Source organism: Manis javanica, chromosome 5 (assembly GCF_040802235.1).
Source record: "Manis javanica isolate MJ-LG chromosome 5, MJ_LKY, whole genome shotgun sequence".
Taxonomy (NCBI): Eukaryota; Metazoa; Chordata; class Mammalia; order Pholidota; family Manidae; genus Manis; species Manis javanica.
Genome location: NC_133160.1, coordinates 109,399,672 through 109,413,757, shown reverse-complemented (window position 1 = coordinate 109,413,757; position 14,086 = coordinate 109,399,672). Strand labels below are relative to the sequence as shown.

The following is a 14,086-nucleotide window of genomic DNA, read 5'->3' as shown; positions in this document are numbered from 1 at the left end:
CTTGACAATATGAAACCAACTGTATCCATTTCCAAGGACTAGAAAAATTTTCTGGAAGCCTTTCTAGTAAATACAGTGTACAAACTACTTTTTGCACACAATGCACACCCCCACACACTCCTCCTATACCATTATACAAATGCTTCATACAAAGCAAAATCAAAAGTAAACACATACAAGCCTTTACAAGCACAGGAGAATAAAACTAGTTGCAAAATTTATTCACCAATTTATATGTTGGTAAGAGTTTTCAAAAGAATTGTCCTTGAATAGCTAATAATGTTTGTTCCAATGAGTTATTTGATATGCACCAACTGTTTTAGAGGAATCAATGTATAATCTAGGTGATACAATATTATTTATAAATATACTAATATTTAATGAGGAAGATTAATGGGAAAAAATTGTGATATAAAAGTGACAAATAGCATCAAAGGAAAATAATATATATACATATATATATATACACAGTACACATATATATGTGAAATATTTCATGAGTAGTCTGAGTTTAGTGTTTAGTTTAATCAAGTACTGATTGTTTTCAGGGGAGGAAAACTGAAGACAGGATTTTATTGTTCCTTACACTATAAAGCCCAATCACAGGTAAGTGTGGTTATCTAAAGCTGTAAGAGAACTCCAAGACTAATTTTCTCATTCAGTGGTATGCCCTGGCTTATCTAGAAAACTTAACACAAAGAATAGCCAGAGAAATAGAGGATGCTGCCACTTGGACATCTTAGCCTCCTAGGTTTAAAATTTTCTTTACTCCACGTAATCCTATGAGACAAACCAAGTCTACATAAACTAAATTGGTCAAAACCATAGAATTCAGGCAGTTTAATGTTTGAGGGCTTATCTAACTAGCCACAATAAGTAGAAGGTAGTGGAAATCCTACTTATTTTCAAATTTAGGAGACCTACATTTTTTGAAGAGGCATTTCCAAATTCCTCCAGGGAGAGTATTCTCTTTTCTTCTATGTATTCACAAGTATTTAATACCTACCAATAATATGGCCCAGATCACATTTTGGAATAAATGTTATTTTTGTATGTCTCCCAAACAAGTTTTAGGTTTCTTAAGGGCAAAGGCTATAGTCTGTACCCACCTCTCAGTATTACCTATGAGAATACTTGTGCATATTTATAATCTGAAAATTACTGAATTAAATCCAAATTAGTAGGAGTGATGAAATACTGAAAACTAAATTTTAACCATGAGAGTGAAAAAAAAAATACAGTATTGGTAAGAGTGCCGAAACCACTGCTTTTTGCCAGCTACTACATCTTCAGGGCTAGCACAATACCCAATGCTCTTAAGTTATGGAACAAATTATTGAAACAAACTGAAATTTATTGAACAAATGAACTAATGGCTAAGCTGGGGGAAGGAAACTAAAATGATGCATGAAAATTTTAAAACATGCTAAATTCAAGTTTAGCACATTGAAGAGTAAGTAGAGTTGTTAAATGTTGTCCCAGAAGCAAAACTCTAGATCATGCATAAATTCAAACACAGATAAAATTTCATTAACTATAAGACATTTCTATTAACCACATTAGTCTGGTAGCGAAAGAGGCTGCTTTAAAAGCCACATGGTTCTCTCTACCTATAGTCCCAGCATAGGGTAAATGATGTGTCAGGAATATTCTGGGTATATTTCCTCAAATTGGATTTCCTTAATAGTTAACTCAGATGTTTTTAAAATTACCCCCATCTCTCCAAAGCAAATTTGAAGATTTAGATGCTTTTGTATTTGACACAACAATCTAAAATCTTTTAGCATTAGCTTGGCACTGTAAAATGAATATTAATTTAATCAATTATTTCATCTTTAAAGATACAGCCTATCAAATATGAATGAACGTAAAGTCTTCTGAAGCTACCATGAATGTAGTTCACACACTAGTCAAAACTGAATGATGATCATGTGGACACACAATGAAATGATGCTTTAGCACTAAGAGTATTGCATCTCTGAATCTGTCCACTGTTACATATGAAAATATGTAAATTTTTTCTTACATTGATACAATAGAAAGTAGAGCTTATATATTAAATAAATTATAAAACTAAGCCTAGGCAAATTTCCAAAAACAAAACAAAGCCTCAAATGGGCTTTCTTGGTAGGGAAAATGCATACATGCATACGTGTATATGTTTGTATGTTTTTTAATACATATGTGTGTATGTATTACCACTGCAGATTTGTGTAATGCTTTACAGTTGTTCCTCTTATCCCTAGGGATACTTTTCAAGACCCAGGGGTTGCCTGAAACTGCAGATAGTACTGAACCCTATGTAGCTATGTTTTTTTCTATACACACAGATCTATGATAAAGTTTAATTTGTAATTTAGGCACAGTGAGAGATTAACAACAAAACAAATAATAAATAGAACAATTATAACAATATACTGTAATAAAGGCTAAGTGTATGTGGTCTCTTTCTCTCTCAAAGTATCTTATTGTACTGGACTTACTCTTATGATGATGTGAAATGATAAAATGCGTAAGTGGGATGAAGTGCGCTGAGTGACAAAGGCACTGTGACAGCGTGGGGAGCTACTGACACCTGACGGGAAGTCAGCAGGAGGATCATCTGCTTCGGGACCATGGGTAACTGAAACCGTGGAGAAGGGGGCACAACTATATAACTTTAAAAACATGTTTGTATATTCAAAAAGTTACATTACATCAACAGTTGGAGACAGGGAAATAAATGGCACACAAAGAAACAGAAACTCTGAGGTATGTTCCCCAGGCGTCATGTCTAATAAATGCTAGAGAAAGACTTCAACTACAAATCCCCAGTCTGTGCTTTCCACTGGGTAAGACCTCAGAATATGATGTCGTCCAAGTCAAAGGCTGAGGCAATCAGTGTGCATATTAAAAGTATGTATATGATGGACCATAATTTTAATGTATTATTTGAAAAGAGAATTGTGTTACACTGTAGCATGAAGATATTCTACCAATATGTAATAATTTGGTAAGCACCTTATGTAACAGGAATATGCACAAGACAAAAATTCCTTCCTCAAGTGTAATAAAGGCTTTAAATTCTCTTTGTTATTTCACCACCTTCATTATTCCGACCCCAGGGATCAGCTCTTTCCCAGCAAGGCCCCACATACAAACCTCGTCCCCCTCCTGAGGTCGCATCAAGGACACCCGGTGGTACTGCCGTCGCAACAAAGCCCAGAGCGCATCGAGACGACCCTGCAGGGAAACATATGTGTGAGCTTCCAGGGAACACACCCAACCTCTACTTATTGAATAAGAGAAGAGTTAAAATGAAAAAGGTAGGGTCTACTCTCTCTTCTTTCATAAATTGAACAAATGACAAAAACAGAAGTTCTTGTTGCTGAGAAAGTATTCAGTTGTTAGAATATATAATGTATGTCCGCTATTTGATGTCCCTTGGTCATTCTTCAGAGAGGATGGGGGTGGAGGAGCTAAAGAAGTGACAGTTTCTCTAGGAAGTTTCAGCTGAGTCACACAAAACCTTAAGAATTACCTTGATTGGTGTGTACCATTTTGTCTGAGAAGGCTGGTATGTAGGTTTGGGTCGAGGTGGTCTAGGTCTGACTGGTTCCTCTGCTTCTTCAGGAATCGTCACCACAGCATTTTTGGCTTTCTCCAGCCTGGCCCCTTCCTCAGTAGATCCTTTATCACCCCAACGAACCTTTAAAACAAAGGGGAAATACTTGTACCAGACCTACAGTGTCCTAGAGGAACAAGCTTATGTTTAGCTGATGATCTTTTGTTTCACCATCTTAGAGTAAAAAGATGAGTAGATGTATTAACTCTAAATTCCTCTTCTTCTGAGATATAATTAGGTATGTTCTTGTAGCTAAACACATCCCACAGGTACTGATGGCACCACAGAAACAGATGACAATAGCGATGATGACTTTAGCATTTACTGAATGACTACTATGTGCTGATCTGCATTTCATCCATACAAAAATGCAATGAGATAGACACTGTAAATACTACGTTTTTTCTTCCAGATAAGGGAACTGAGGGCCAGAAAGGTCAAGTGACATATCCAAAGCCAGATAGCTAGGAAGCAGCAGTGCAGGGATTTCAACACAGGCAGACTGGAATGGGTTAATAAGTTTCAAATAGGTCTGAGTTTTATGAATATATTTTACACAACAGAGTTAACTGTTCCTTCCATACTTTTGATCAAACTTGAATAAGTTAAAAAATATGATTTAATTTTTTTAAACTCTGGAAGCAAAATTACTACATATGATTTTTCTTTACATTTAAAAAGCTTGCTTTTTATAAAGTAGCTTTTAGTCTTTAGTTCTGATGCTCATCTGAGTATGCTTATTTGACATCTCAATTTCATTGAGAAAGGCAAATCTGAAGACTCTACCTCCATGAGAAAAACTCAGGGACACCAGAGAATTCCACAAATTGTATGGGGTATTTCCTTCTCTGAAAACTCATTTACATTGAAAAACCACAAGGTCAGTTGATTGTTTTATTTGTTATTCAATGAGCAGAAACTAAGAGTTTAATATGAGCTACCACCTTTCTTCACCTATGGGCATGTGATCAGGACATGGCTCTGAAAGACAGTCCAACCAGGAACAGTAGAGAAGTCCTACAGAAACCAAAGACATTAGCAAAGATGACAAAGATAAGACAAGTGAAACTCCAAAAAGAAATGTAAAGGCTTGTCCAGGTACCTTGAGACTCACCAGTTAAGTGATTTCAAAGAAAAAAAAATTAGTTTTTAGAACATGTAAGTGACCTAAGTTAGTGGCTAGGTATATACACGGAATGCTGTTCACACAAAAATTATTCACAGCTTTTTAATACTTAGATGTTTTTACCTTTTCCTACTATAATTTTAGAATAGGCTTTCAATTTCAAGTGGACCCTGTTGAGCCATTAAAATGTATCTGTACCTTCCAGTGTGCTCAGCAGTACTAGAATGTTCTTTATGAGGTTGTTAAATTGTTTTAAACACCATTAAACCTTTAGAGGAGATAGTTGCTTTCTTTCCAGAGAAATGACCTTCTCTTTCAAATCACAGTGTCTTCACCTAGATAAACTAAAACTTATAAAATCTTCAGACGTAGCTAAATTAAACTAAAAAACTCTAAAAGCAGGGTACATACCCTTGAAGTTGTAAAGTCTCCGTTTTAAGAGAAAAACAGCAAACAAAAGAAACACAGTTAAGTAAACAAATGAATTTCGTAATTTCGAGAAGTAATTCGGAATAGAAATATAAATTGATACATTTTAGATCTATTCAGAAATTACAGATATATAGGCCCCTAGCCTAGCCTTGAGAATTGATATTGTAGAGATAATGGTAATCATATTTGTCCTCCAGGGAACACAGGCATCATTCTCAGGAAAAGAACACAAAGTTAGCTGAGCTACAGCTCTGACCCAATGTGACATTTCTGGAACTCAACTATCAAAGGACTATACTTATGATATATAGTTGCTAAGATCTAAGGAAATTTATTAAATGAATCTATTTGTGTTAATTCATAAAATAGCTGTTTCATCCTCACCATTAACCCACATAGCACAACACATGATTCTCACTCAACCTCAAAGCCTAAAATTAGGAAATACTTTGTAGAGTTTTCCTAAAACTCTTTAAAGCAATTAAATATAGATATACATATATAATGTAAAATTTTATATCTTAGTTTGATCATATTGAGATAGTCAAAAAGGATAAAAGAATAACAAGAATAGATTGCTAAAGGGAGTCTTAGAAGAATTAATATACCTGGCTTTTTCACTATGAAAAAAAGATAAGAAGTGCAAGCTTGATAGCTAAATTCTTCCAATTATACTTGGCTTTCATGATTAACAATGAAATTCCATAATTTCCAGAACATGTTTGAATGACAAGGAGGTTGTATCATAAAGAAACAAAAACACTTTCACAGTGAATTGGCAGAAACAAACATCTGCAATCATAAGGTACTGTGGATCAGTTGTGCTAACAGCTGTTACTAACATCAACTCAGTTCTAGATTTCTGCAAATTGCCATTACCATGGTGTTTAAATATTGAATTTTAGGGAAGAGTAAGAAAAAATTCTAGGTAAAATCCCTACATTGGCTTAAAATAACATTAGTTATTAAGATTTGTTCTGTAATTCAGATGTGTTAATAATTTCTGCACTTTCATTTACTTTTCCCAGTTATAGTAATTTTTCAGAGGGAGATACTCTCCAGGTTTGAGTAGACCTGGTTTTAAAACAGATCATATTTTCTATATTCCCTCTCCAAGTTTAAATAAGTTCAGGTTTGAGAAAGTTTGAGGATGCTTAATTCTCAATTCAATTTTTATTATGTATTCATATGTATTGTGTTTCCTCTTTGTAATGCTCTCATTTACTTTCTCTTTTTCTCATTCTCAGTCCCATTTCCATCTCACTGATGGAATACTCCATACAATGTAGCCCAAATTATCCAAGGCTAAAATGGACCCCAGTCTATCCTTTCCATAAATTTTCTTCAACTGAAAAGCATAGGTGATATGATTTCATATTTGAAGAGTTTAAATCTCTGAAAACTTGAAATGTGAGTTCTCAAGAATGTACATGATCTCAGCTTTCGTGAACATAAAAGAATGATATTTCTTTTAACTCAGGACCTATTCAGAGGCTCATGTGTATGCTTTTCATTACAAAGAGATCTCTATCTTCAGCACTCTGAATATTGGACTAACAAAAATCTGGCATAATTCCTAGTGTTTTCAGCAAGAACATTATTTATTCACTTAAGGCTCACTTACTAATATATCTTTATCTCACTGTCATGTGGTATTTAAATGTGTGGATTTCAAATGGAATTAAATTTATTACTCTGAATATAAACTAGTGCATGCTCACTGTCATATGAATTAGGAAAACATAGGATATTATTATCGCACAAATTGAAAATCACTCTATCCAGAGAAAGCTACTAACTTTTTATGGTATATCCTGACAAACCGTTTTCCCCTTGCATAGATCTTTTTACACACACATTTTGGCATGAGGTTAATTAAACTAAAAATAAGTTGTGATAGATCATATTTGGATATCCATATGTGACTATTTTATTTACAAGTATACTTTTATATACATAGGAATATCTACTCTACTCTTTCCCACTCCTCCAAGCCTAGAATCAAACAACAAAGGCAAGCAGAAGGAAATGACCTTCCTCTCAAGGAACAACAGTTAGCCTAACCATGTTTTCTTACTATCTGATAATCCCAATTACCCACACACAAACACATAGGCAATAACCTTCTCCAAAAAACAAATTTAATAGCTTCTAGCACCTGCCTTTCCCATGGCTTTTTGGCAGTGAAGCACCTGTCTCTGAGGATATTTCAGCAATAGAGGGACAAGTTTTAAGGTATAATGTGCATTATTTTAAGATCTTATATGGTCAAGAAAGTCTCTCAGATGACTTGAAAAACCACTTTGGTAATGACACCATGTTAAGTAGTCTGGGCTTCTTTTGAGGAATATTGAAATTTTTATTCTGAAAAGGGAAAACTCTTCGAGAATCTGAATTTTATTGAAATGTGTAAAAAGAGAAAATTGCAACAGTTCTGAAGTTGTTAATTAGCTTATTGATTTTTGCTGGCAGTAATAAAACAAAGCAATATGACAGTAGGAAACCTGTTCAATGACTGCAGACACATAAAAACTCTATCGTATCAAGAAGTAAAATTAAAGGATAACTAATAAGGAGGATGTGCCAGGATCTGTGTTTAATAAAAAAGCCAATATATCAATGAGAAAAGTCCTCCAATTGCTCATTGGGGTGGTACACACTGCCTGTACACACTGTTGTTAAGGGCCCAGTGTTGTCAATCATTGCTTATTATTAATTAAGCCACAGAAAAATATTGCTGTGGTGGTAAGAAGACCTCACTTGATATTTAAGAAAATAATATAGTTCAATTTTAACCCACACTTTGAGCCAGTCTAAAAGTTCAGTACATTCTGTAAGTGCTATTTAATTATGATTGTTCATAAGTATAAAATTCTAAAGTCTAAAAGCTAAAAAAAAGCCTTAAATGTGATTCATCTGTGTTTGTGATAAGGTCATATCCATAACATTGAATATTTTAACATTTTTATCCTCAACTAGGACATAATTATTTGGGTCTTTTCAAAGACAAGCATTGTTGCAACTTTAAGTGCCTGGCTTCTTCAAAGTTGATGTTCTTTCTCTGCAGTAATTTTTTCCAAAATAGAGAGAAAACCTCTGACTCTGTTTTTCCCTTTAGAATTCAAATGTTTTATCAATGCGTTCTTTGACTGAAGAAGTCATTTCTTCACCAGTTTTGAAATGGCCAGAATGATTCCATAGAAAAAAATATCCAAAAAAGACCCAATGTTAAGTAAAACTGGGTGATATTATGATATTGAGTTCTGAAAAGTAAAGTTTCCATGGCTTAATAGTTCCAGAAATACACGTTCTAGATTAGCAGCTTCTATTTTTTTTAAAGATACCAACCTCCATTCTTTTAATGCCTCCAACCCCTCGACCACCATAATACGAAGCATCCACAGTTGGCCATTTTTTGGTAGGAAGAGGTTCTTCTTCCTCCTGTGTGGATACAAGTTTTACAAAATGGGTTTAATTAATTTCTTAAAATATTTTTTAGTCAGAACTGAGTCATATTTAAACATTTTTCATTTTTCTGACTAATGACATTGACAAGGAAGAAGTGTAGTAAAAATTATATATGTAAGGCATGAGGATGTGTTTATGTTTATATGCATACATTTCATGTGGAGTTCTATGGAATATGAGGACTCCTTCCAGTAATTTTTGGAATCTTCCTTATTTCACTAGGTTATGAGAAGTTGCTCCTTAACTATAAGCATCACTTGTTTTCTCTAAATCTATTCAGCATTTAATATTCACAAAGATAAAACATTAAAATTAAGACAGCATTTCAATAATCATGTAAAGCATCAATATATGTGTTAAGCTCAAACTCTGCAAAATTTGTACTAAAAAGGCAACTGAAAAGCTTTGAAAATGTACTGCAGTAGTATATTCCATATTTCCTGTCACTAACACGATTTTGGCTAACTGAGTGATATAAAAGTAATAATCATTTTGAAGACAGTTATAACATTTTTAAACTGCCAGCTTAAATCCTCCACCTTTTTGTAAATAAAATAAGTGACATCAGAACTGTTGATGTAGTGTTATAGGAATCAAATTAAATCTCTGTGTAGTGTTGGTACCGAAGGCCAGTCTATGCTCACCAGTGTGTGAAGGTCCTGTCCTTCTAGCATGTGAAAGAAATCAGAAGAGGATGAAAAATAACAATTGGTTTTCATAAATTCAAAAGTCAATACATAGAGGTATCATAGTCATCTAACAACAATGCAATTGATCAAATTTGGGAATAACATCTAAGTCCAGACAAAACATCCTCATGACCTATTAGGCACTCATTTACCTCTTTCGGTGCAGGAGGTGGTGGTGGAGGAGGATCCTTGATAACCTACCAGAAAAATAAATAAAAATGTAAAACTTTGTGGCATGAGGAGACAGTAAGGATGTGTACAAATAATTAGATTAGTAAAATCGTGTGGTAGTGTCAAAGATGTGCTCAGTGAAACTTGCCTCCAGGTATTTGTGTGCCCCAACCCCCACTTTGAATCTAGCCTTGCCTGTAACTAGCTTTTAATTAGCAGAGGGTAGAAGTGGTACCACATGACATCTGAGGCTACATCAAAACAAGCTTTTCCACTTCCCCTGACACTCTTGGAATGCTCACCCTGAGGGAAGCTCTCTGTCCTGTCAGAAGTATACCCTGAGACCATCAAGCTGTGAGGAGGCCCGGGACAGCCTTATGGAAAGGCTGGGTGATGAGAGAGAGAGACAGCTGGCCAGCACGCAGCCACATCACCCAGCTGAGGTGCCAGGCAGGTGAGAGAGGAAACTCTCCTGGACCTTGAGGCCTGTTGAGATTTTTCGGATGGCTGGCACCCAGCTGCCACCAGACTGCAAAAGCAGGGGAGAACCCCAGAAGGAGAATCTCCTAGCTGAGCTAGACTCCACAGGACTGCGAGGACTCTACATGCTGTTTGACCATCCAGGTTGTAGACTTGTTAAGCAGCACTAGAGAACAAGCACCTGACAATTTATAAAGCTCCTCCACACACATTCATTCATCATTTTATCTTTATGATATATAGTATTAATCTCACTTGTCAGGTGGATAACCTGTACAAAGTTCCACTAAGGGATTCTTTTAATGCCAAAATGCAAACATTTTTCCTTAGATTACAGTATGTCCCTTCAAAAGAGTAGGAATTTATCAGCAAAATCTTCCTACTATACGACTCATTGACTTTTTCATAAACTGACAAAAGTTCCTTGCTTTGGATGTGATGATAGGGAAATTAGCATACTCTTTCCCCACCTTTTAACCTAGAAACAAATCAACTTTTGCCGATTCCTTTCCTATGAATCATTACTCAATATATTCTTTCATCAAATTTTGTATGGTAAATTCTTTAGTTGAGAAGAATGGCCTGAGAGCTAATATAAATGACTTTTAGTGGTACTAGGGTAGTTGACTTTCTACCATCATGAAAGAAAATGATTAACCAAGTGCCAATGGCTTCTAATAATTAGGTACATACCCAAATGTTTATACTAAGAAAGACCACTTGAAAATACAACTGCTTCACTTTACCTAATGTTAAACATTTCAATTATGTTATTAAATTTACAAAAATGTAAAACAAGAGTAACTTCAAAAATGAGTATCATCAAGGAATTATTATTACTATTTATTTATATTACTATTATCATGCATATGTTTTTTAAAAACCACTTATCTTTTAAAAGATAAATACTGAAAAATTTCTAGGTTAAGTGATATGATTATGGTATTTTTGCCAAAATAATTTGGGGTGGGGAATTGTATGGGATCATAGATGAAATAAGGTTAGCCATAAATTGAGAATCATTGAAGCTGAGTGAAGGAGACATGGGGGATTCATTATTTTAGTCATTGTATATGTTTGAAATTTTCCATCATTAATGTTTTTTAAAAATGTAATGTTACTTATAACATTTAGAGAATTGATTCATAATTTTCTTTATGTGTATTATCATTCAAATTTTAGTTTAGTTCTAAATCTCAGGAAAATATACACAGACAATAATTATATCCACAAAGATGTAACTGATTTAGTTTGACTGAATCTCAAACTCATTCTTGTAGCATTCAAACTTTTGAATGCTACAAGAAATGCTGTCTACACAACCCTTAACTTAATTCAATTTACTTTATCAGTAATGTTCCAGCTTATTTTAGTAATTTTGAAGGATAAAAATCTGTGACTTTTTAGTTGGCCCCAAAATAAATGCCAGTAGAAAATTAAGATTTAACATAATACTGAAGTTAAATAAGGATTATCAAGCTACAGATGCATTTCCTTTATAAAAAGGAAGCATCTCATAACATTATCAACCTGCATGTGCAAAATGAATCCAGGATAAGATCTATCACACTCAATAGTATCAAAACCAACTGATCATTTTCATTTAAAAGCCATTTCTTTTCCTAATTCCCCATTTCTTTCAAGTAAATCACTCTCTAGTTGTAGCCTCAAAATTTTCATATAATCTATGTCTTCCTCACTTCTAAATGACTTCACCAAATCACTTACCATGTCCAATAGGTTCTTTGAAATATTTCTGCCTCTCTCTCTCTCTTTTCCTTCCCCACCCTATGACTTTCTCTCATCTTCCTAAAGCAGATAAGAATGGCTTTACTTCCACCGATGACTATTTTCTCTTCCATAGTGATTCTAAGAGTTAATAATTTTCTCTATCTCCAAAAACTAACCTACATGAGGATAGGTTTTACACCTTCTTTGCTCCTCACTGTTTTCCCAGGACTTAGTAAAGTGTCTGGCACAGAATAGATTTTCTATATTTTAAGGAAGTAGGAAAGATGGGAGAAAAGGGAGATTAGGAGAAGAGGAAAAGGAGGGAAAGTGAGAAAGGGAGAAAAAGGAGGGAGAACAGGACACAGAAGAGAGGGAAAAAGGAAGGAAGGAATGAGAGGAAGAACAAAGTAAGGAGGATGACTCTTTGCATTCCATTTCCACTACCACTACCTACAATCATAAACTCATGGTTCCCTGAACCTTAAAAATATCTAGTATACTGCTTTCCAACTTCTCCAATGCACATTCAATCAAAATTTCAATATCCTGAAAAATTCCCGCCAAGCTGTAATCAAAATATGTTTGAATTCCTGTAATAAAAAGAAATTCACTACCTCACAAGGCAATTTATTTCACTGGCAAGGAACTCACATCATTTGAAAGTTTTCCCTCAAAAGAAGCCAAAGCCTTCCTTCTCTGAGTTTCCTCTCTTTAGTCCTGATCCTGGGACTCAGATGTAGAAGCACACACAAATGCACAACTAATTTTTCTTCCAGAAGAGAGCAGTCCCTATTTTGAATACTAGAATAACAACCATCTATGTACTCAGCCTGCTCCTCTGGAAGCTAAACACCACAGCCACTCCTCAGGCAATGTTTCTGAGTTATTTGGTCACCGTGGTCAGTTTCTTTAGTATACATGCATTTGATCAATATATCAAAGTGTGGTTTTCAGAGCTGTTAATAGCATTTTAACTGTGGCCAAGCCATTATAACTAAATGAATGGTACTCACAAAATATGCACCTCCACCAGTCCTCACTCCCATTCTATACAGTTTATTGTTAAGATACAGATAATACTGATCGATAGTCTACAATTACCATAGCTTAGGGGGTGGGGGGTTATGCATCAATGTCAGCATGCTCGATTTACATAAAGTAGACATCCAGCTTGTTTTTCTATCTCTAACCCATTCCTCATTCCAACCTATACAGAAGCTTAATTGATCATTTCTTTGGTCAAAATAATGGTTCCAATGACCACAATGAACCAATGAATTACTGAATTTTGCTGAAATCAATGAATTACTGCATTTTATTGGAAGAACCTTACAATCATGCTCCTACTCTTAGTTTTTCAAATCACCACAAATTGTTCTCTAGAGATCTCTCACTAGAAAAAGACCAAGGGCACACTTCATCCACCAAGTTTAATGTATCTGAACTCATTTTCATTTTCCTCTGAGGATGCTATACTGTATCGTCCAGGATGTACTGGACATCTGTGTCCATGACTCTCTTTTTTTTTATGTCATACTTTTCACACTCATTATCCTGCACACCATCTAGTTTCAGCATTGATATGGGCAAACTGAGTTTCAATCTAAAATCCTCATATGACCACTGCTGACAAACTCACAACACGATGGGAGACATCTTTGCATTCTTTCTCTTTACTGAAGACCCTTTATCAGGTATCAAAAGCCACAACCTAGAAAACTGACATTAACATGTTTTCAATATATTTACATGGGGCAGCTCTTCTGTTATCATTGTTCAAATGCCTCTGCTCTAACATCCCAACTACAAGCACCCCTTGGTAAGTATCTCTATGACAGGCAGACTAAAGATGCCTTTGCTTCCCCCAAAGAAAATGACAGTTTCCATGTTAAGTTCCATGTAGACTTCACAGACTGTTTCACCAACTTTCTATTGCTTTATCTAGAAGCTTGAAAGCTTCTAAACATATATATTCCTGCTCAGCTGAACCAATCATGCTCCATTAGCTTGGCTTTATATGTTTATTTTGGAATTTTTCAATTACTCCTTAAGAGTATAAATTTCCCAAGCCAATAACCATTTCTCCTTCTTTATAATATCACCAGTACCTAATAAAACACTCTGTAAATAGCAGATACTAAAAATATGATTGAAAACAACCTGAAGAAACTTGCTGAAAATGTTCACAAAGGCTCATAGCCAATCTCTAAATTTACAAGAAAAAAACTGAGGAAAAAAAATGTCAAACAGGCAGCGATAAATATCCATGAAACTAAAACAATGCTATTTCCAAAGAATAGGAAGCATCAAATTTCTCTTTCAACCAATAAAATCAGAGAACGAATGACCTGATGGCAGATGGGAAGCTGTGAGACCATCCTAAGT

At 34.8% G+C, this 14,086-nt stretch overlaps 1 protein-coding gene across 4 annotated transcripts in view; it reads right to left on the bottom strand.

Annotated features, from left to right (window-relative positions):
* The window catches only part of ANTXR2 (ANTXR cell adhesion molecule 2), a 135,429-nt gene that overhangs the window by 47,834 nt on the left and 73,509 nt on the right, over nucleotides 1–14,086 (bottom strand). For all 4 annotated transcript variants that reach the window (XR_012131702.1, XR_012131703.1, XR_012131704.1 and 1 more), the window contains exons 13-16: nucleotides 9,472–9,516; nucleotides 8,511–8,603; nucleotides 3,521–3,688; nucleotides 3,142–3,222 (exon numbers count right to left, since the gene is read on the bottom strand). Coding sequence is in view for 1 of the 4 variants with exons in the window: in XM_037014855.2 (XP_036870750.2) it covers nucleotides 3,142–3,222; nucleotides 3,521–3,688; nucleotides 8,511–8,603; nucleotides 9,472–9,516 (387 nt within the window). In the remaining 3 variants the exon portion in view is untranslated. The remainder of the gene's footprint in view (nucleotides 1–3,141; nucleotides 3,223–3,520; nucleotides 3,689–8,510; nucleotides 8,604–9,471; nucleotides 9,517–14,086) is intronic.